Source organism: Danio rerio, chromosome 14, assembly GCF_049306965.1.
Source record: "Danio rerio strain Tuebingen ecotype United States chromosome 14, GRCz12tu, whole genome shotgun sequence".
NCBI lineage: Eukaryota > Metazoa > Chordata > Actinopteri > Cypriniformes > Danionidae > Danio > Danio rerio.
The window spans coordinates 34,081,815-34,100,933 of record NC_133189.1 but is presented as its reverse complement, the minus strand read 5'-3'; the positions used below and the strand labels follow the sequence as shown (position 1 = coordinate 34,100,933).

Here is a 19,119-nt window from a genome sequence, read left to right as displayed (position 1 = left end):
GTATTAGAAAATAGAATTAGTATGTTCCAAATCATAGTATGTTGAAAAGAGTATGCCAAAGGTTCCCGGATGGTTCACTGTTTCTGGTAAACATTTTAACTGTAGAAGTGTCCATACTCTAACCGCTGATGTTGCCCACAATAAATTGGTGTTGGATGTGAATTCGATTAGAACTACAAACACCAGTGGAAAGTATATATATATAAAAAAAAAACTTCAAACATGATGGATGCGTGAGACCAACTGTCAAGTAGAGAGGCTTCGCTAAAGATGTATGTATGCCTGTATGTATGCCTGTGTTATATTTTATCTGGGACAACAATAATTGACTTATATAAAGACATTAACTTCTAAATGCATAATTATCCACCTAAGACCTGAGGAAATTGCTCTGGATAAAAGACTTGTGAATAGGAGATCAACCTGCTGCTGCTTCTCCAATACTGTAGCAAAATAAATATGACAGAAATGTGAATGATGAGTGGATGATTGACAGGGCTTATAACTAAGTAACACAATAATCTGTTAACAAGGTCGTAGTGTGTCCTAAAGCTTGTATATTTCCCTGCTGCACACCCAAAGGTGTACATATTTTCTCTTCTTGTACTTTTTTTGAATGGAAAAGCACATTCGGTGTGATCAGCTCCTTACTGCAGCAATGTGATGATTCCATATTTACAACTCGACCAAATAATGTCCTGTATTATCAAACCATGCATCAGTGGTGAGCTTATTTATTTAGCTTTCATACAAAACAAATAAAATTATTATTATTATTTTTTTCTGCGCTAAGGCATAAATCAACAACACCCACAGTACATATCAAGATATTTGAAATGCTTACATTTAAGGACAAATCTAAAGTCCAATTCTTGTGTTTGGCCACAGTTAAACCAACAACAGCACGGAGATGACAACATAAATTGAAGTGAACCGCTGGACATAACATGCTGAAAACCTTGCAAGACTAAAGAAGCGAGAACATAAATGTCAATTTGGGATGATAAAAGAGGCCCTAAACCACATGAGGTAAAAGAGAGTGTGATTTCAGTAGAATATGCCTGTGAATAAATAAAAGAGTGTAATTAGAAAACAGCCGCTGAGACCTCCTATACTCTTATAGGCCAAAACAAGAACCCCTTCCCAGCAATTTCACTGATAACATGGTGGCTTTCACCAGTGCGAGTGCCAGGATTGAACTCTCTGCAGATTGCAGTGAGGCTAGACACAATATACAGCACGTCCCAGATCAGAGCCACTTGAGTACAGCTGCCTGCTTGCCGTATGCTGGACTACACATTAATTGAATGGAAAATGAAGGCTCTTTTAGCACATAATCATTTAGACAGAATTTTGCATATACACAATCAAAATGTACAAATTTGGCTTGTTAGCAAGGACAGTATTGCTGTTAAAAGAAAAAAAAAAGTTTTACATTAAAGCAATTTCACTTAACTACAATCTGGATTTCATAAACAGTATCTTATAACTTGAGCTAAAAGTTGCATAGCTTATTTTTATATGTATGTATAAGTGCTTTTATAAATGTATTTAAAAATATTTATTTATTTATTTATTTATTTATTTATTTATTTATTTATTTATTTATTTATTTATTTATTTATATTTATTTATTTATTTATTTATTTATTTATTTATTTATTTATTGTTTGTTATTATTGTATTTACAGTGGAGGTCCATCATCAGTTGCAGAACAAAAATATACTATAAAATAATATTTTTACCAATAAAATAATATAACTATTGTATTTTTTACTGTACTATTGGAGTTTTAATTTTATTATTATTTATTATTCCTTTTTTCATTTTAAATCAAAAGTTTTAAAAATTATTTTAGTTTATATCTAAATTCAAATTAGTGGCAACTAGCTGAAATAATAATAATAATAATAATAATAATAATAATAATAATAATAATAATAAAATTAATAATAATAATAATAATAATAATAATAATAATAATAATAATAATAATAATAATAATAATAATAATAATAATAATAATAATTGTACATGTTTTTAGTTAACACTTTTTTTAAAGTAACAAACCCAATTTTAGTTTTTAGTTTAATTTTGTTTACTCAAAAAACAAAAAACAAAAAAAAAACAGTTATTAAGAAAATATCAATATTTTAATAAAATACATTTTTATTATGACAGCCCCTTAGCCAGCCAGGTGAAAGGGGTAGTTCTTTTTTTTCTCAAAATGTGGACCTTTTTGCAGTTAAATGCCTAATTTTCTATTTAACTATGAGATTTAAATACAGAATTTTTTAACATTTAAAGGACCATTTTAACTGGACTAGCTTTTCGGAAGGTCCCCATAATTACAATTTGTGATGTGTCAAAAACATTTCCTAAAGATTTAAAATAAAGAAATATTAAAAAAACAATCACAAAACAAAACAAAAAAGTTATTTATACTTATAACTTTTAAAATACAAATTTATCACATCATATATTATTAGGGCAAAAATGAATCTGTTAACCCTATAAATTAAAAAATGCCTATTAAGGCAGGTCATTTATTTGGCATAAACAAACTGGCCAGCACATTCAACTTTCCTGTGAGAATTTTGCTACTTGAGTAACATAACAAAATTAACAAAACAATATTAACAATGTAGAGCTTCCTGATTTTTCTAGCCTCTCTTGTAAAGTGCATTTGAAAATTCATGGATAACAACAATAGCCTAATTAGTATTAAAATTACATTTTAAAAGCTTTAAAATTAACTTATGATGCTTCACATCTTTTTATTGGTCATTTTTTTTTTCTTTTCTGCCATTTGACACAGCGTACACATGGCAGTATGGCACACCAGACACACACATTCAAATGTTATTTAATATGAAACTATTCAGATGTCGCTCTGAGGCATGGCAGAAATATGAACAGTGTCTTGAGTTGTAGCCGGGCGCTGCGGACAGCTGCCGACTTGCAGCACTGGTGTGCATACCTGAAAAAAAAAGGTTGTTTAGAATTCTAAAATTCTTAAATTTGTCGAGTGACACACCTGGTGTGTGACCCCTTTAAGGTCCAAGATTAGAATAAAAGTTACTTGTAAAATATTTTCTCTATTTAACAACAATACAGTAGGTCATTGTGAAAGATGACTTAATTTACGTCACTGTCATCTTTGTCTTTCTTTTTACAATTTATGATGGCATAGTAGTCAAAATAGGACAAATGAGTTGATGCATGAGACAAATTCTGGACTTTTGTAAGTAAGAGGTGGGTCTTTCCAACCACCCGACACGCCCGACCAAGGCTGTATGAAAAAAAAAAAAAAAAAAAAAAACTTACATGTAACTGAAATTCAAATCTATGCACTGAATTATAATGATAAATAAATAAATAATTAAATAAATAAACAAATAAATAAATAAATAAATAAATAAATAAATAAATAAATAAATAAATAAATAAATAAATAAATAAATAGATAGATAGATAGATAACATAATTTTTTGTTGAATTTCTTTATCATCACATATTATTTTCCTGTGTCACATGGCATTGCATCACATCACATTGCCTCCAAACTTCCAGGCAGCAGAACTGAAAACTAGCAAAGATTGCATTTCAAATCATGCAATTTTTAACTACTGAACTGATCTCCCCTCATAGCAATAAACAGAACTGCTAACCCAAAGCATTCTCCAGGTATTCTACAATTCTATTTACAACCCTGCACTCAACATTCCAGCAAAAACTGATATGACAACATCATTAATAGCAACTCATAGTAAACAGAAAAGCAAAACAACCAGGCATGGTACAGCCAATCAATAGATACATAATTTATAAAGGAAGACAGACAGTAGAATTTTTTTTCTCTCTCCCGAATGCACCAAAAACACATTTCACTTTATCTCACGTGCAGTAATGTGATCTGACAGTACTCAAGCTCAGATGGGTTACATGCCAGCATACTCGCATTCGCTCGGTCTGAAAGAGCTGTGCATTAGTTTACTACTAGAAACATGTACACCCCTGACAGCTTGTGTGTCTGAAAACATAGTGGACTAGTTTTTTTTCTTCTTCATTTTTGCCAGTCTCAACAGCGCAGCGTGCAGGTCATCTAGTTTGACACAGATCCAAACCTACATGGCTCAGCTCATTTCTACTAAAAGCAGATCCCGACACAGTCCAGCGTGCCTGAGGTTAGCACTTAAAGCACCCCCTGCTCTTTCTGGGACGGTGCCTGTGCTGGGCAGAGCCGAGCAGAGAGGAATTGGCTTTCAGTGCATTAGTTTCACAGTAGAACTCCGGAGGCCTACTGGCAGAGGAAACAGAAAGCCACCATGTTTGTTTTCCAGGCTCAGCCTCAGTAAAAATGTTTATTGATATTTTCTGTGGTTCAACGCGAGTGTCAGATGCTAAGGAAGGATGCCCGCTCAGCAGCCGCAGCCAAGAGGAACAGTGGGAGTTCGGACTTCTGCTTTTTTCTTTTCTTTTTTTTCCTCTTTCTTTTTTTTAGAGGCTCTTTTTCATGACCACTGGTCTAAAAAAGTATTACAACTAATTCAAATGGCTTTATAAAATCTGTGTCTTTCTATCTTCAGTAATCCGTTTGTAAAATATATTTCATTCATCTGAAAGAATGAATGAATGAATGAATGAACAAATGAATGAATTAATGTTTATCTTTTCTTAGCTTAACATCACGTAATTCACTTTATCTTGTTTCGTTTGGCCAGACCCCAGACTGATGGTTAAAAAAAATAAATAATAAAATCTCTTTTTATAACTACTCAATAAAATGAGTTGAAACATAATTCTTAATGTACTTTGGGACAACTTAATGTTTTAAGTTCAATTCACTTAAATTTGTAAAAATGGTTATGCTAACTCACTTAATTTGTTTTGGGACAACATGAAAGAGTAGTGTGGAAACCAGTGTTCTTTACAGTGTATGACTGAGAGGTCCACCCAATCAGATTTTGTTTTGTGCTGTGCCATGTTTGTGGGCGTGAAAAATCATCAGAATAACAGCCTGTTATGCAATTGTGGCACATATTATTCTTTCGCAAAGTTTACAACAATGATGCCTCCATATTCTAAATGACCTGTCAGCAAAACATTTAAAAAATCAGCAGGTAGTGCATGTCGACTTTGTTCTGAGATTCATTTATTATTTTGGTAACGGATTTCTACATGAAGATCAGGCAGACTAAGATGACTAAGTGAAAGTTTTATTTGTCCCAAAAAAACAAAGTTTTGTTGTATTATTGAATATTCACAAAAAAACAAAACAAAAAAAAACTGTTACTGTTTTGAATGACGTCTTTCTCTTATCGTTATGACCAAAATTAAAGAAAAATTTAAGGTTTTCCATGCCATTCGACAGACAAAAATGAAGAGAATATACACATACCTGGATGTTTGTTGACAAATGTTTGGTTGAAGCTTTTATTCAATGAGTATTGATAATGATGAGAACCCAGAAGTTTACCAACACTGTACTTCTGCTATTTTTCACAAAATTGTAGACCTTTTTCTTAAAACGCTAAAACTACCCATTATGCATGTATGCGTAAGGAGGATGCTTTAAACTTCCAGTTGGCAGCTTGATGCTTATAAACAGTCACATTCGGACAGCTTTGAAACGATAGTTTAATCTATTTTACTTGCTTTTAACGTCTTTGAACAAATACTGCTGTCAATCAGCGCCACCTCCTGGACTGATTATTTAAAAAATGCAGTCTAATGTGATGGAAAACAACTGCTGCGAGGTCATTTACCATTACCGTCAGATGGCATCTTGTGCCATTTAAATGAAGTCTTGTCGTCGCAAAAGTAATCATTTTCTCTTTTTAAATATATAACCAACTCTAACAAATGCAATTCCCCAAAAGGTTTGACACACACTTACTTTCCCACTTTAACATACAGTGTTCAAGATCATAGTTTCGGATCAAAAGCCACTCAAAATTATATTGAAAAGCATTTTCTGATCAAGATTTACCAGCTGTAAACGCTGTAAACTGAAGTTCTAAGCATCAAATCGGTGCTCGTTCACGTGAGTAACAATCAAACAGTGTGATCTATCAAAGTCACAATCTGGGAGAATCACAGATGAGTGGCTGACACCTATGAGATATTTGGCATGCTAAATATCAGGAGTTGTCTGTGATTCAAATCATTCTGTGTGAAATGAGCTCTGAAAATAACATTGGCGATTGCCTACAGCCAATGAGAGAGCAGCATCAACTAGTATGGGTATCTGCATGTCAACGGGAGTTTGGGGGAGAAGTTAAGAGGCCAGGTGAGCAAAAAATAAGTACATTTTACCCCACTAAATGCTTCTTTCTAATATGTAGTTAATAACAAAATATATGCTATGTCACTTCTCGCGTGTGTTTGGTTGTGAGATGTGGTTTGCAAAGTGAGTCAAAGTTGTTGACGATTCTTCTATTGTAAGTCATGCAGTGTGAAACCAGCTGTTGTCGATCCATCTTGCAGTGTAACCACAGTACCGATGGAACGCTAGCCCAGATAGTCATGCAGTTTGAAAACATCTGTGATATGACTACTTTAAAAATCGTGCAGTCTGAACTCGGCATAACGTACACATGCTTTCCTCAGACTAAATCGACAGCAGCTGGTCTGGAGTTCATGCAGTTGAACTCATGGACGTTTATTCTGTGAGGAGGTTTAATTAAAACACAGCTTGGTTGGTGGTAACAGAAGTAAATGAAAGCTGTGTGTTGGGCTCCGAACGAAAGATTTACCTCACATTTAGTCTCTTTGGCCCAATCTTCTCCAGTAATGAGCAATAATAACAGTCTGAGAGAGAGTCATCAAATCAGCCTGAAAATAAACAGGCTTTTGAAACCCTGCTCTAAAACCCACCCACATACAAACAGACCCAGTCCTCTGTTCTCAGTACGAAGGCTTAAATACACTAATATGAAAACAATAGCTAAAAAAACAAAAACAATTATGCAACAGCACGTCTTTAATTACTCCCGCAAAACAGCATAACATTAGCTTTAAGAGGGCATCCAGTACAAACTAAATTGTTTCAATAGAATTTCTTCAAAGCACATGGTGATTAAAAATTCATCGCATTAGGATCTACGGCTGATTTCACAGGCAGGAGTATGTGACTTTGGAAGGGGCTAAAAATAGCCAGTTGACACTCTCCATTTATAATAAATGGATAGAAACGCAAACAGTAGTGCTCCGACCTCGCAAACACACATGAAGCCACACAACCACACACACACAAACATACACAGCTCTTTCTAGGAGCACTCTCTGACACCTCAAACAACAAAACAGCTGCATTGTTTAAAAACAAAAAAGGGTTGTAAATGACAGGTTCAATAAAGCAACTTTGTACTTGAATAATAAAATAAAACAAATATGAAATGAAATGAAATAAAATTAAATTAAATATGTTTGTTTGAACTTTTTATCGCGTCTTTCTAGGCGCTATCTCTGTCAAACAACAAAACTGCTGGATGTTTTGCTTAAAAACAAAATAAGGGCCGCAAATCACAAGTTTAATAAAGCAATTTTGTATTTTAAAAATAAAATAAAATAAAATAAAATAAAATTCAATTAATATATTAGTGGAAAAATCATGATCATGCACAAAAATATGCAAATAATATGTAATTAAACTATACTATTTCTTACAATAACACTATACTGTTCAAAAGGTGTGGGGGTGGGGGGAGATGATCCTTCACTTTTCAGGAGAGGTGTCATGCAGGCATATTGTAGTGTTGGCCATCATACACTTTACAGCACTAGGCTCAGAAGAATTCCTTTTATTATTTTTTAAGAGGAATTTAGAATTTAGGTATTAGAAAAGGTGAGTATAGAGTAGGAACTATAAATTGTGGATGTTATTTATTATTTTATTTGCCCAGAACAGCCTGCTGTCCCATCACCTTTGGCCTATACTGTGTAAAGCAGTGATTGGTTAGTGTTCAGTTAAGAAATTAGTGTTTCCACATTTGAGAAGTGTGTGTATGTGTGTGTGTGTGTGTGTGTGTGTGTGTGTGTATGTGTGTGTGTTTGCGTGTGTGTGTGTGCGTGTGTGTGTGTGTATGTGTATGTGAACTGGTGAATAAGTGTAGAATTTTGTTTGGTTGTGTTTGGAAAAGAAAGCAAGTAGCTTCCTCTTAGACTTTTGTGCTTTAGGTCGAGAGTTGTGTGCAGTGTTTTGAAAACAAGTGTTTTATTCAATTGAAAACAGAGTCCAAGGCTAAGAAATAGCTTCTGGTTTTGGATATTTGGAGTGTTGTTTTGCATTTTGAGAGAGATGTTTCAGAAATCGTGTGACAAAAAAAGCTTTGGTGTGTAGACAGTTGGAAAAAAAAATGTAATTGTATTAGTCATTAACAAACTTAATTATCAAATACAGCCTTGGTAACTTCTTTTAAAAAAAAATAACAACACACATACAATACATTCGATTTGACATTTACAAATAAAACCCAAACTTTTGGAAAGTAGGGTGCATGCCTAGAAGAAACTGCTTCTAAATCGCATAACTTTTACAAAGCATTTAATCACAAAAAACAGGCTTTCTAAGAGAACTCTCTTTAACACAGCAAGGCTGCCAGTCACAGGGACTCACTGACAGCTGCAATAGCTCAAGTAATGACTGTGGCACCGTGTTCATGCCACCAGTGTCAGCGCTACCCACTGGCACAGACGCAGTCCAGCTGCGCATTCCGGCTCACTGGTGCACAGACACGCAATAAACACAGGAACAAAGAGATACACTTCACTTTCCCTAACTCTCCAGCTTTTATATATTCAAATCTAAAACCAGCCATTAATAAGTGCACTCACCAGACACACAACAAGCTCAAAAACATCACCCACTCTTTATAATGTCTCTCAGCCTTGCTACGTTGGGTTACTGGCCAAACATTTCAATTCCTGCACAGAAATTACCCTCAACAAGATTGCAGGACGTCTAATTGGGACTCACACAAACACCCATTTCCAATCTCAATCTCGCACATAAACACACTTATTTGTTCAAATAACATTCTTTGGACTTGTACACAAAATCTAAAGCTCAAGGCAACATGATAATAAGCCAATTATTTAGTGTTTTATTTTCAGGCTAATTGCGAGCTCTGGAACTCCTCACAGCTGAATGTGTCATCAGATCAAGGAAATGCTAACTATATGACAAACTTGTAAAGAATATGAAATAGGAATAATGATTCGCAAGCCTCTAATATTCAAAGTAGCAAACGTGATGAAGAGCACTGCATCACAAACACCGCAAATGGTATATTAGTCAAAGAAGAAAGTTTTCACTGATTAGAATATAAAAACTATAGATATTACAATAATATGATATTTTCTGTAAAAATTACAGCTTGATTAGAGCATCTTTATTTAACAATGCAATGCAGTTCTAAAATGATGAAAGAACAAAAGAACTGATGATTGTGCTATGAATACCATCACCATCATCCTCTATTGTCAATGCTCTGTGACGTAGATTGTAAAATATATACACAATTAATCCATGTTTACAGATTAGATGACAAACTTCTATGCTAGCTTGAGAAAGTTTGACCAGAAAATCTAGAAGTTTAAGTAACTTATCTTAAAACTGATTTTGGTTACAGACAGACAGACAGACAGACAGACAGACAGACAGACAGACAGACAGACAGACAGACAGACAGACAGACCCTAAAAATCTGCAAGTTTTAAGCTTTGAGCTGTTTTGCGTGTTTAAGAGTATTTAGAATAATGCTTTAAGCGGCTAGAAAGACATTTTTAGCTGTTTGGTTATGTTATTTTTGTTTGATAAGTGTCATTAGGTGGTTGCTTTGTTCTAGTATGCTTTAATATGCTGCTAGCATGCTTTAACACATTGTTTTAATGCACTGTTAACATTTGTCTAGCATGTTTCAGCAAGTAATCAGCGTGTGTTAAAGCATTGCCAGCATAATTTTGCATGTCACTAGCATTTTGACAAGGTCTAGTATGTTGCTGCCATGTTTGAGCATGCTGAGCTGTCATACTGGTAAGGTTTAAAGTGTTGTTTTAATTTACTAGAACTACTTGCTTCCAGCTTTCTACACTACTCACTTGCAATATTTTGGCTTTCACTCCCTTTTCTTCATCTATGCTTGGCTAAATTGACACTTTGTAAAAACGTAGCACATTGTTTTAACACACTGTTAACATTTTCTAGCATGTTTCAGCAAGTTGGCAGCATGTGTTAAAGTATTGCCAGTGTAACCCCGCCGGTCCTACACCACCCAACCCGCTCCGAGCTGGCGAACCGGCGAGCTTCCGCATGGGAGTCGGGTACTCTACCAAGGAGGCTAAACACTGTTACACCAGGCCTCCGTTACACCAGAATCATTTAGCATGTTGCTAGCATTATGACAAAGTCTATTATTGTATGTTGCTGCCATGTTTAAGCATGTTACTAGCATGTTGCTGTCATACTGGCAACATTTAGAATGTTGTTTTAATTTACTAGAAGTACACCTGCTTTGGACACTACTCTCCTGTCTGCCTCAATTGCTGGAATGTTCCACAGTCTGAAATATTATGGCATTTACTCTCTTTTCTTCATCTATGCTAAGCTTTGACACTCTGCAAAAAGCGCTATTCATGGGGACCAAAAATGTCACTTCCACTATGCTCGCTACCATATTTGAGTCCAATATGTCAACCTAACAACCACAAATAAATGAGACTAAATGAAATGGATATTTTGCTAAAGAATAAACAAATAATTATGATGCTTCTGATGATACCTTGAACTGTGCTTTGTTCCTTCAAATCTGTTACATGTCTGTCTCAACTTCCTTTCCTATATATATTCATGGCTTCACTACTGTTTGCCATGGCCACACATTTGAGGACGTATGGTCTATTAATAGTGATCAGAAAACTCACCCAAAAAACTGTATTTAAAGAAAATAAATTCTGGTGATCTGCTGAACCACAGAATCTAGAAATAACCTCCCACACTGATGAAATGTGTGTCTAATTTGGTCACAATCTACTCCAAACAGCAGCGAAGCTCTCAGGGCATTAACAGCGAAGATTATCACTACTACACATTGGGACATGTTTATCAGTCAAAATGTATTTGAAGAGGAAGTGTACCTGATCACAAAAAGTGATGTACATCTCAGGAATTAACACATGCCATCCACAATAATTATTTGTGTCAGAAACACAGCATATAACACTTGGAGCTTGCATGTTTCTGACACACAGTACAAACTGAGGGAAAGCACGCTCTTCAAGAGCAGCACATAAGTACATTAACAAATATAGAAAACAGATCCTAGGGCATTTCTGGACAGACCATCCATAACAGTGATCTACAGTGAGTGACAGGATGTTAATCAAATTAGATTACAATCCAGCATGTTTTCATTTTTTGAAAAATCCTACAAGCAGCAGCTCACTCTATCATTATAGGTTGTGCAAATAAGAGTAAGATATCGTTTAAATGTTAAAGGGTTATTATTATTTTTTTGTTTAACCTCAATTACAACAAAAACAGCAAGCTTTTACTCAGTAGTAAAGAAAGTCACGCGGTATCGTTTATACTGTCTCCACAAACTGTTAAAATTAGCCGAGTAGCGCAAGCATGATCACGGAACCTGTTGGTAAAGGACATTATTACCAAGTACATCAGGACACATTTATTTAATGAAAAGGGAAAAAACTTTATTTTGATCGTCCGTTTGAGAATTAGTAGACAGCCTGCTTAATATCTGTTGATACTGCTCCTTCATCAGACTTTTAACTGACTATAAGAAACTAACCCAAACCCCAACCTAACAGTTTATTTATAGTCTGATGAAAATTAGTTGGCATGTAGATGCAATGTAGCTTAATTCAACAAACAGACAAAGTGACCATGAAAGTAGTTAAGTTTACTGGCGCTACTGAAGCAATATATCATAATTCAAAATATCATAATTTTAGAATCACAGCAGATTGACAGCATAGTACAGTTCGGTCACAAAAAATAGCAGCCGCACCACTGTGACATCACATAGAACCTATGGATCTAAATAAAGATGTGTTAAACTTTAGCATGCTAATAGCATGTTGCTAGTACAGTAGGTTTTAGCAAGGACATTAACATATTTTAGAATTGTGCTATTACTGTACGTTTTAGCTCTTTAATAAAATGATGAAGTAAAAATCAGTTTCTTTTCAGCAAATGCAAATTTTATGGCAGTTTAAAAGAGAAAGTGAGGCTGCTAACAGGCCCAATAACGCTATTAGTGGTCACCTCGTCTGCACTGAGAGACACTGTGATTTCCCCTCTCATATTTTTGATCTTCTCTCATCCATAATCCTTCTGGTGTGTCGTTCTAGAGCCGTGGTGCTGGCAGTGTTGGAGTGAATTTATTTACAGCGTGGTTAGTCTGCAAATGATTGATGTTGCTGCAGCAAACAGTAAACCAATTAGAGGCATGATGTAATGTCATTTTAAAAGGTTTATAATCGCGTTGCTCCTGAACTCGGGCCCCTGATCAGACGTAATAAAGATTTATAGCAGATCAAAGGAGAGGCTAATGCCATTAACAATGGATTATATTCCAGAAGAAATTACATTAACAACTTTTTTTCCTCCTCTTCGCTAAATATATCCCCTGGATTGCAGATTTGGATGCGGGGCAAAGTTTGGAGGACTGTGGAGCGTACGGAGCATTAATTACTGTGAATGAGCACAGCTGTACCAGGACGACTCAGACACACATTCTGTTCAGTCTGGGCAGTGATACAGTGAGGTTTTACACAACCTGTGAATGTCTAATAAGTCACCACAACATAAATCAGTGGTCCATATGCAATGCCCTTGCAGGAAAACCAGCGCTGTTTGATTTCATATCCATTTGTTGTCACCTTGAGCTTCTCTAGTCATAAATATAACCTATTCCTGTAATAAAATGACCTTTTTAGGGACAACGACTAACATTATGTCCTTACCAGCTGCAACATGACAAAATGACAAATGAAAAACACTATCTCCTCCATGTTATGGGCTGTACACACAGACCTTTTTTTTCAGGCAGGCAACAATTTGCCACCTTCCCGTTTTGTCAATGAGTGCGTTTACATGCACAATCTTAACCTGATTATGTCAATAAGCTGACAGTGCACATGGTTATATAAATGTGCTAATCTGTTTTCTTTTATCGGAGTAAGGTCATAAAAGGCTTAAGCATAAACCAATCGTCACAGCTATATTTTTGCACTTCGCGCAGATTTCTGCCAGAGTGTAAATGCATTAACCTGCTTTTTGTTGGTTTATTGAAGTAAGCATGTGTGATGTGTGACAGGAATGCATCTTTACTGTAGCTATAAGCGCACTCAGACAAATCTCACAATTTAAAGTAAGAGGGGGGATTATAATGCAAGCTTGACCAAATAATTACAGTATTACATTAATTACAATTACAGTAAAACACTGTTTTATCTTGAGAACTAAATGTTTTCCTGCTTGTTCAAACTACTTCTTTAAAATGAGCTGCATCAACAATTCTTGATGCTTTTGGGGGAACAAATAATTTTTATTTTTTATGTTTAATCTAGATACATCTGTAAAAACAGTTAATTTACCTTAACTTATTTGTGTTGACACACCCTGAAGGAATTGTGTGGATTTTTTTACAGTATCTTAGACAAAAAAGTGAGACAATCAAATTGCTGCATCTTCAGAAGATGCAATAGCAGTAGTATGTATATGTTGACAAGTTGCGATGCTGTAAGGGCCGATACAGCAAAGCTTTTTTGTCTTTTAACAGTTGAGTTAGTTACCCTTCAGACACATAACCTATATCCGTGCTGCTGTGTTCGCCATATGTTTAAAATCCTCCAGATTACCAGCAGGGATAATGGTTAAAACAGATATGGCTGGAGAGTGCTATTCATCGTCTCTGCATTCAGACCCAGGGATTATCTTCGGGTATATAAAATTACGACTAACATATGTAACAGGGTATTCTATTACTTATGTTTATTTCTTTCAATTTTAACTTTATAAACTATAAAAACATGGGTCTCCTCAAAGTTTATGTCTCATTTTGTGAGCCAAAAGTCAACAGTTGTTCGCTCCCCTCTTTCTCCCCTGCTCTGTCGGCCACGCCCACTCCTCTCTCTGCTCGCAGAGCTCCACGCCCATTATGAAGCATTTGTTTTTAAAATCTGAGGTTGACTTGAACCCAAAAGAGGGGGGTTTTATGGCCCTTTAATATCTACCACATTGCTGAAGTGAACCCTTAAGACACTATTATAGTAATTAATTATATCCCAAATTATTTTAGAATTTTGTTTTGTTTCCAGTAAATATTTTAAAGTAACTTAACATAATTTGTACTCCCCTATCATATTTATCCGGATAATTATTGATTATATATCCAGCAATTAACCTATTTCACTATATTAATTTTTTTTCGAACACTTTTCAAAAAGTTTCTAGCTTTTAAAATTTATTACAGATTTATTTTAAATATCAAACAAATCTTACAGTATAATCTTACACGGTAACACCACTGTTACTATGAACAGTACAGTACATAACTGTAACCATTACAAAAGTGACTGAATAATCTTAACAGACAAATCTGCACGTTCTTTTTTACAACTGGTTGAGAAAAAAAAGATTCAAGGGGAGAGAAAGTGAAATGAAAGTGAAAGAGACCAATATATTTTATCTCAAAATGTTCTGTATGGGTATGGTTTTAATGCTCATTTTGTTGCAGGTGTTATATTCTTTTTTACTTTAGCCAACCCATTGCCAATACACAACAAAATGAATAGGATGATAATGGGAGCATCAGCCAATGAGAGATGAGTGGGAGGGGCTTACCGGTGGGGGGCTGGGCCCGGAGCAGGTATGAGTTAGGGGAGATTTGGTCCTCTGGGTGGGGCTCCAGCATGGTGTGGGAGGAGCTGCTGTCCAGCAAGGGCACCTGACACTCCCTTATGATTGGCGGGACTGGATGAATGGGGGCGGGTGGTGGAGAAGGAGCAGGGGGCAGGAGGCTGGAGGAGGCGGTGGAGGGAGGGAGGGGACGACCTGAGGAATGGACAGATAAAAGGAGGAGACACTTGTTATGACATGACAACACGGTATATCAACATACTGACATGACAAACTAATGACATAAACAGTTTAAATAAACATAATACAGAGCACACTGTTTTATGAGATTGAATGTACACTGAAAAAAATATTCAAAGGTGATTCCTTGGAAATGTTTTTTTTTTTTTAAGTTAAATGCTTGTAAACAATTTATTAAGGCTGAATTTAAACAGAAATTAAGTTGAACATTTACTTAATTAGATTGGTTTGATTAAATTCAACACATATAAGTTGTTTGCGATATTTTTTTCAGAGTACTCAAATGTCTTACATATATATATAATGGACAACAATATATACAGTCAAGCCTGAAATTATTCACACCCCTGGCAAATTCTGAGATAAAGTTACTTATACTCAAACCAGCAAGACTTATTTTTTGGACCGGAAATGAGTAGCTTCTCCCAAAAGAAAATAAAATGATATACAAGAGGCATATATACAGTATTTCTCAACTTTTATTTACATTTGAACAAACATTTTATGTCAGAATTTGCCAGGGGCATGAATAAATTTGGGCATGACTGTGTGTCAATATTTGTGGGGAGTTTTTGATAAAACTATATAAAAAAATCATGAGCATGCCTTCCTGTGCACAAAAAAAAAAGTCTAAAACCAAGAGGATTAAGGAGTAATTTATTGAATCTCTCATTCAAATGATTTTTTCAAATGAATGATTCATTTAGAAATGAAGCAAGGGATTGTCTTTATGAATGGATCACTGAATCTCTGACTTTGATTCATTCAGAAATGGTTTTTATATTGCACAGATATAAACAAAAATGTTTCATAAAACATTTCATTAACAACACTGAAAAAAAAACAATTAAAATATTAAAGACTACTATGATACATATTTTCATAATATACAAATATTACACACTCCTACGTCAATAGCAATCTTTAAAATCAGCATGAAATGGCTTTTACATCCTATTATGCTTCTGTAATATTTCTGTATAGTAAGTGTCTCCAAATAAATCAATATAACAGCAAATGGCTAGGCCATAAAACAAGCATTTCATATTATTACGCATTTCAAATCTGAGTTCAGAGTGGATTATGAAGGACTGCTACCCTCCTGAAACATTGTGAACGCATTTGTGAAGAAGCATTTTACCCGATACAGTACACGGAGGCTGAAAATCAAGTTCACCCTTGAGAACATTTTTATCCATCCCAATGGTGATGCTTCTGGAAATCTATCACAATTTGCTGTAAACTTTATTATATTAACCGGGAAGCTTTTACAAAGGTTGCATTGCATTTGCAACAGTAGCCTAAAACAATAGCTATTTGGCTATTAGTTAATATTAATTATTAATAGCAAGCTGCTTCCGAGTTGTTTCATTTTGTTGAACAATTACGAAAATATTTCTCTCTCACTGATGAATTGCACTCAATAAGACCAGAAATGCTTATTAAAAAATAGAAAATACGGTCAATTTTGATTTCATATCGACCTTTACCATAAAAGTCCCCTGTGATGTGGATGTCGCACAATGTACTCATAAAATAATTCCCATAAAATGAGCTCCAAGGTGTTTCTCATAAAGGCAAGCTACAAGGTCACAAACAAAATTTACAGTACAAGTTATATGTGCTCATAAATGCATGCATTATTCATATGCTCGCACCTGTGCGTAGACAAGGGTAGAAATTGACATCACAATCCCCCCACACTATCAATGGACAAACAAAAGCACCAAGTGCAGTAGTTGGTGTGCCTGTGTACATGCATGTTTGATCAATGTGGTCTCAATAATTTTCTGGTGTGTTTTGTTTAAAGTGTGTTTTTACCAAAATAATGTTTATTGCCATTTTAACAGATGCTGAATTGGGGATTTCTGACATGTTAACAACATCAAAACAAGTGATGCCCAAACTAAGGCCTGCAGGCCAGATTTGGCCCATGGTAACCTTTGATTTGGTCCACCATCCAATCTGAGAAGAGAGGGAGAATGATGCGAATGTTTCAAAATTGACAAATCAAATTTAATGCGATTTTTTATTTGTTTTATTTGTTAAAAGCTAACTGAAATGTTTCAATTAAAATCTTACTGTTACCTGATGATGAAGAGACTTTGGTGAGCAAATGAAGTCAAAGGCGGATACTGATTGACTAGAGTATTCAGCATTGAACTCCACTGTGTAATACATGTGATTGTTTTATTTTTTTGCAGTAAGTTCTTATTTAAAAAGTTATACTGCATTGGTTCAAAGTATTGATTTCTATTTACGTTTAACTCTTATAAAAATTAGGAAATTACCCATGGCGACTTTAATATAGTTTTATATAGTTACGTTCGGTTTCCCAGAGATGGGTTGCGGCTGGAAGGGCATCCGCTGTGTAAAAACCTGCTGGATAAGTTGGCGGTTCATTCCGCTGTGGCGACCCCGGATTAATAAAGGGACTAAGCCGACAAGAAAATGACTGAATATTTACATTCGGCACACGGCTCTCAGTGATATTTGCTTTTTGGCCCTTTATATGAAAAAGATTGGGCACCCCTGATCTAAATGTACAACACTGACAAAAAGACAACAACTAAATTTTAACATTATTTAACGTACTTGTAAATAAATCTTAATGAATTATGAAACTGTGCAATTAACATTTTAATTATATTGCATTCAATTGGCATATTAATGACATTATATATTTAATTACATTTATCATAATATTATTTATGTAATATTACATTATTCCATTTTGCTATATTACAAATGTACAAAGGTAAAATCAAAACACTTTAAATTCATAAAATGAAATCCATAAAAATTGATATTTCTGTAAATGTTCATAAACAATGCTAATAAACAATAAAATAAAATAAATAATAACCATTATATGTAACATTACTTTTGTTTTTATTCATATTGTAGATACTTTAAAAAATGGTTAGAGGTAGAAGTCGGATTATTGAGCAAATATGTTGCATATGTTGTTTACATATGTGTGGTGCTGTTTTGTTACTATAGGTTATTTTTACAAGTTAACAAAACGTATGTGTAGCATGAAGGGTAGAGTTAAGCTATCTAAAAATCGAAATTGTTTACTTATAAAATAATGAGTGCAGTTTTACAGTTTTTTATGTTTAATTTAGGAACTTTATGGAGTGAATTTGGATGGAGTTTTACTTTAAGAGGATGAACTTTATTTGAAATATATGTTTATATATGTTTGGCTGTTGGTTAGACTGACAACGACACAAAAGCAAGAAGTCATGGTGTTAATTAGTTTTTTATTTTTAATGACAGCAGTGAAAAACTGAACAATTATATGAACTGCACAACTGTACAAGGTAAAAACGACTGATTCCGAGTACTGATTCCTTTTGATTACTACATTGTTAAAATAAAAATATTATCAACCAACTTGTAAGTATCAATTTGTCACACAGTCATGAACAACCATTTTTAGTTGCATTTGGAGAACAGTTATTGTTAATTTTAGGGCTTGATTATGTATTTCTAAGCAATATTTAACATGAACAATTTATGATTAAATCTATTAGAAATTAACTGGATCCTGTACATACAGTGTCTATTTCAGACTAAACCGCATTCAAAATGTGAACTGAGAATGGATTAGGAACATCACACTGACAATCTACAAACAAAAGCCCTAAGTAAATAGTTAGTGTGTTTGTGTACATACATGTGTGTGTGTGTGAGAGAGAGAGTTATGGAATGCTTGGACTGCAGAACAGCAGACAGCAAGTGCTGCTCACAGCATTTTTGTGTCCGGTAAAACTCCATGCTGGAAGCATTGCATGAGTACATTTACACACAAACACACTCCACTTCATCACTGTAATACAGATGTTTCAGATGTGATTTTCCAACAGGATCCTGTAATAGAACTGTATACATACGTCATATGACAATGAAGAACCAGCAGTTATGAAGCGCATGCAATTTTTTTACTCCAAGCAAACACACTAAGGAAGGCTGGGCAAAGTCATTGCTT

At 34.6% G+C, this 19,119-nt stretch overlaps 1 protein-coding gene across 33 annotated transcripts in view; it reads right to left on the bottom strand.

The window, feature by feature from the left end:
• tenm2a (teneurin transmembrane protein 2a) overlaps positions 1-19,119 on the bottom strand; it is a 1,361,633-nt gene that overhangs the window by 155,079 nt on the left and 1,187,435 nt on the right. For 25 of the 33 annotated variants that reach the window (XM_073921891.1, XM_073921909.1, XM_073921890.1 and 22 more), the window contains one exon: positions 14,871-15,080. The exons of the other annotated variants lie outside the window; for them this stretch is intronic. In XM_073921891.1, coding sequence (XP_073777992.1) covers positions 14,871-15,080 — 210 coding nt within the window. The remainder of the gene's footprint in view (positions 1-14,870; positions 15,081-19,119) is intronic. 33 annotated transcript variants of the gene reach the window in all.